The sequence below is a fragment of the Daucus carota genome, chromosome 1 (assembly GCF_001625215.2).
Source record: "Daucus carota subsp. sativus chromosome 1, DH1 v3.0, whole genome shotgun sequence".
Taxonomy (NCBI): Eukaryota; Viridiplantae; Streptophyta; class Magnoliopsida; order Apiales; family Apiaceae; genus Daucus; species Daucus carota.
The window spans coordinates 18,509,564-18,514,321 of record NC_030381.2 but is presented as its reverse complement, the minus strand read 5'-3'; the positions used below and the strand labels follow the sequence as shown (position 1 = coordinate 18,514,321).

Below are 4,758 nucleotides of genomic sequence, written 5' to 3'. Positions count from 1 at the left end.
GCATCTGGGAGTAGTGACATTGAGATCTTACATGAACCTCTAAAGGCCATACCACGGAGAGATATCATTCCAAGCGCTATTTGCAGGTCACCGTACATGACAAGAGTGACTGACATTAACCGACACAGCCTGACTTCGGAAGAGAGGGATGTTTGGGAGTGGTTGTGCGAGGATAGGACAAATCAATCGTAAGTTTGTTCTCCACCTTTTAAAAGTTGACTTAAATCCTACACTTTCAAACCAAAATAGTTCAACAAATAAATTGTAATGTAATGCAGGGACTACATATTTGAGTGGATGGGAAGGCGCTGTACAAAAGCCCATTTTCACTCTCTTGAGGTAAATAAACAGGTGGAATCAACCGTGATCGACACATGGACGCATATGCTCAATGAAAATGAAATTTTCAGATCGGAAGCATCACCACTTCGCATGTTCCTTACAAGTGAAACCATTGTAAGGCTTGGTTATTTTATTCATATTGTTCTGGAATGAGTACTGCTTTATTTTATCTAGTATCAACAGTTCTGCATAGTTAAACTCTTACAAGTACGATTTTAATTTCAGTTATTTTGTCTACCATCTATTTATGATCGCATTTGTCCTGTATGCAGTACAGACCTATGTTGATGAATGTTGCACCAGGAGATACGGATGCAAAGCTCAGTCGTTATGGGGACTTCGATGACAACATGGAGGTAGTACTGGAGCTGGTTAAAAAGATCCATAGCAGAACCGTTAACATTCCTGAATTTGAATTGGTAAGATTCAAATGCTTCTTACTTCATTTCATTATGCACTATAGCAAATTTAAAATTATGTACCGTTGTGTGACTTTACCAAGAACTGGTAATATGCAGTTCTTATTCCCGGTGTATACCGGATGCCATCATTACATTATATGCTACAATATCAAAAAGCCCCGCTGGGAGATTATTGACAACCTAGTTCAGGAGATGTCTTTTGAAGATACATATGGCGATCTACCATGGAAATTGGTTTGTCTGTTCCTCGTCTAATCTTAGTAGATTTATGCACATAGATGTATTAACAAATGCCCTTTGCAGCATGATTGCTTCTGCCAGTTCTTGGACCTGTATTCAGTACCAAGGCTTCGAGATATAGTTAATCTGAGGCCTGTTATTATTACAATGAGCTGGCAAACAATGGATAACACAGTGGACTGTGGGGTGTTTGTTATGAGGCATTTGGAGTGCTATATGGGGAACGCGTCCGGATGGAGTAGTGGACTGCGCTGTGAGAGGGTATGAAGCAAACTCATCCTTACTTTTTTAACTTTGCAAATGACTATATGCATTCCTCAATTTTTTTTAAACAATGTGCAGGAGAATCAGAAGAATGTTCTACACAAACTAAGAGCGATATACTTGCACCGTATGCTGCTATGGTCCAAGAACAAAAAAAGGCATCTAGTACTGCAAAAGATGGTCAACTACAACAAGCAGAAGCTGTTGGGAGATCAATGATAGTGTTTAGTTGATTTTAGCGTAGTGTGCTGCACTAGTATAAGACCTTAGGTGCTACGTTAGTTTGTTGGGCAGAATATTTTAGTATGGATTAACATAGTCATCTGTTGGAATTATTCTCCTTTTGGGATGTTTTAATTTAATTAGAAACTTCTTGTTTAGTGATAAAATTGTATGTTAGTTTGTTGGGAAGAATATTTTAGTATGGATTGACATAGTCATCTGTTGGAATTATTCTCCTTTTTGGGATGTTTTAATTTAATTAGAAACTTCTTGTTTGGTAATAAAATTGTGCAGGGTTGTCGAACTACACGTAGTTTATGTCTCAATTATTTAGCTATGTCATTTTTCCTGTGTGTGGCCTTTTATATTATTAGTATCTACTGATTCAAATATGAAGCACTTTTACTTTTGGTAATGCACTTGTGTCTATGTCTATTTTTGTCAAACCATCCCACATGAACTACATTGTTTACAAATTACATTTCTTAGAGGCTGACAGTAGATGCAATAACATATCTAGGAAAACACAAGTTTCAGTTGATAAGAGTACATTTACAAACTGGTGTTCGTAGTTTATTAACACTGAAGATAGAAAAAAACAAATAAACTTTAGTCTTCAGGTCTAGCTCTACTTTTTAAGTGTGGGGCAAGTGCGCGCATTGTGTCCTTATGTTTTGTTACATATGCTGAATGTACGTTGACCCTTAGCTTGAACTGAAATCTCGCGACTACTTTTCATGCGTGTGCCACAACCTTTATTTCTGCTCAGATTTGGATTTCTTACTCCTTCCTCGTTGACTAGAATGGGTCCAACAAAAGCATCAACCCGGTTTGCTTGACTCTGCACGTCCGCAAATTCCAATCCTTTTTGAAATCTTGAATCCAGATCCCGCAAATTGGCCCTAACCATATCTAACTTGTCCTCGTCTTCACCAGCCATATCCAAACAGTTTTGAAATTCAAAACATGCTCTAGTACGTTTGTATTTAATCTGCTCGGCCTTGTCACAATTTGGTGGCATTTCAATTGAGCCAAGTGAAGAGTGATTTTTTAATGCATCTTTTGTCCATCTAGCTTTAACATACTGACGTGGGATTGACTGAATGCCGCATTGCTGTAATGCAGCAAAGGTGTGACAACACAAATAGCCATACCGGTTGTAATATTTACAACTACAGTCGACATTATTATTGCTCAGGCTCACAGATGCCTGACAAATACAAGTATTACAGTTGCATTTTGTGCAAAACATAATGTATGAAGCTTAGTTAAGAGTATAGGTACCTTAAAGAGTTGACCTTTAGCCAAGTCATCTTTGCACGTAAAGTACCGGATCTCATCACTTCGGGACATTTCAAGCATTGTAGTATGGAAACAAGCATTTATAATTTCTTCCCTCACACGGTAGTAGAGAGCCAAGGTATAAACTTGGGCCGCATCTTTTTCAATATGTAATGGAGTTTCCATCCTTGGAGTTTTGCGGGAATTTCTGTCATCTTCGATTGTGCGAAGCCTTTGTTTGTCCATAACACTTTGAAAACTTGAAAAAAACTCAACAAGGGTGTCCCCGCGCTCATGAAAATGTTGGAAAAATGATTAGAACTTTCAGACCTGGAGGTGGTCCGTAACAATCCAGCCATTTCAATGTCAGAAAAGTATGCAAGTATCCAACTTTTACGCCTCCTAAACATACCAGCCAACCATTTGTTGTCCTGCAGATCATATTCTGATATAACCGCAGCCCATCCTTCCTCAAATTGTAAAGGTGAAGAGTTTTCTGAATAAATCACTGACTTCAATTTGCCCATAAAAACTTTATCGATCAGTAGCACGCTTCGGACCAATCTGCATGAAAAATGAGTTTACCAATTGTGAACATTTGAAACAATATTTGGGATTGCTTAACTACAAAATATGAATTAATAGTATTGGAAATTCAAACCTGAGCTGGTAGTTTATTCATGATATGCCACATGCATAATCTGTGTTTTGTATCAGTCCAATTAAGCTGAATTGCCTTTTTAATTGCAGGACATTGATCTGTTAGCACACATATTGGTGCATGCCCCATTGCTTGTTTAAAGGTATTAATCAGCCATTTAAAATTCCTGTAATCATCTTTTGCAATCAAAGATGCCCCAAAAGTTATGTTCTTCCAATGATTATCAACCCCGGTGAAAGGGACAAAAACCATATTATATCTTGCATTAAAAAAAAAGAAACAATGCCTTTAGTTTGCATTAAAAGTAATAAACTGCAGGACAGATTTAATAAAAGTTGTATCGCACAAGTAATTATTTGTTAGTGCGGAACGTAGGATCAAAGGAGACAATGTCACCGAAAACCTCATAATTAGCTTTCCCTATTACATCCGTCCAGAAAAGGCCAGTAAGATGCGCCTCGCGATCCATCTTGTAGTCAAAGAAAAACTTATTATCTTTTGCCTTCGCTCTCGTTTTAAACTTGTCAAGTATTAGACAAGCGTCGTTCTCACCAATTCCAAGCTTAACATCACGTGCAAAATTTTTGAATTCTGAGCAGGTAGCACCAACATTCTCGTAAGAACCAACCATCTCTTTCGCTAAATTATATGCTCTTGTTGCGCCGATCTTCGCTGGAGAGCAATCCATAATAAAATTCTGATGAATTTTAGATACGCTACGATTACATCTCAAAAACATACTTTCAGCCCCAACTGCTAGTGCATGGTTATGCTCCTCCACAAAACTCATGACAACAAAACCCCGTTGCCCTGCGGCTTTAAGCACAATGCGAGCTTCGCATAAACATCTACGCGACGTTGTTCTCCTTTCTTGAGAACTAATAGCATCCATATCATCTTTAGACTTTAGTTTGCCCGAAGTAGGATTGCCACCACAATTACACTGCATGACTTTGGAAACAACATTACCCTTTCTGTTGGATTTTTGACCAGACTTACGAACATCAAACCCACCTTGCCGCCCATATTCCCGATAAAAAAAGAAATGCATCTTCTAGAGTTGGAAAATGCTGGCTCGTTCGTGGTTTATAAATTTTATCACATGATGGAATCCATTTTTTAGCGCCACTAGGCAAGATTAAAACTTTTGGAGGAGGCACTTTGGGATATTCACGTTCAACATCTATATTGATCTCCTCTTCAACATCCTCATCACTTTCAGAAGTTTCAGAATCGGCATCTCTGTATGATTGTTCAGAATCTGAACTTTCGACGTGGGGGACGTCTTGAGCACCTATCCATGACAAAAAAAATTTCATTACACCT

At 38.2% G+C, this 4,758-nt stretch overlaps 1 protein-coding gene across 1 annotated transcript; it reads right to left on the bottom strand.

Moving 5' to 3' along the window:
* Positions 1–2,157: 2,157 nt before the first annotated feature.
* LOC108218592 (protein FAR-RED ELONGATED HYPOCOTYL 3-like) lies at positions 2,158–3,298 on the bottom strand. The gene is made up of 3 exons (XM_017391599.1): positions 3,102–3,298; positions 2,775–3,003; positions 2,158–2,700 (listed from the first exon to the last, which is right to left on the bottom strand). The coding sequence occupies exons 1-3, from the start codon at positions 3,296–3,298 to the stop codon at positions 2,158–2,160; spliced, it is 969 nt and encodes a 322-aa protein (XP_017247088.1).
* Between the last annotated feature and the right edge of the window lie 1,460 nt (positions 3,299–4,758).

What these genes read in the sequence shown, in the direction of transcription:
- LOC108218592 (XM_017391599.1), bottom strand. Translation starts at nt 3,298, where the DNA reads ATGGGCAAATTGAAGTCAGTGATTTATTCAGAAAACTCTTCACCTTTA. An exon ending in TTGTTACGGACCACCTCCAG is followed by an intron (nt 3,004 to 3,101) that starts GTCTGAAAGTTC and finishes GGACAAACAAAG; the next exon opens with GCTTCGCACAATCGAAGATG. An exon ending in CTAAAGGTCAACTCTTTAAG is followed by an intron (nt 2,701 to 2,774) that starts GTACCTATACTC and finishes TGTATTTGTCAG; the next exon opens with GCATCTGTGAGCCTGAGCAA.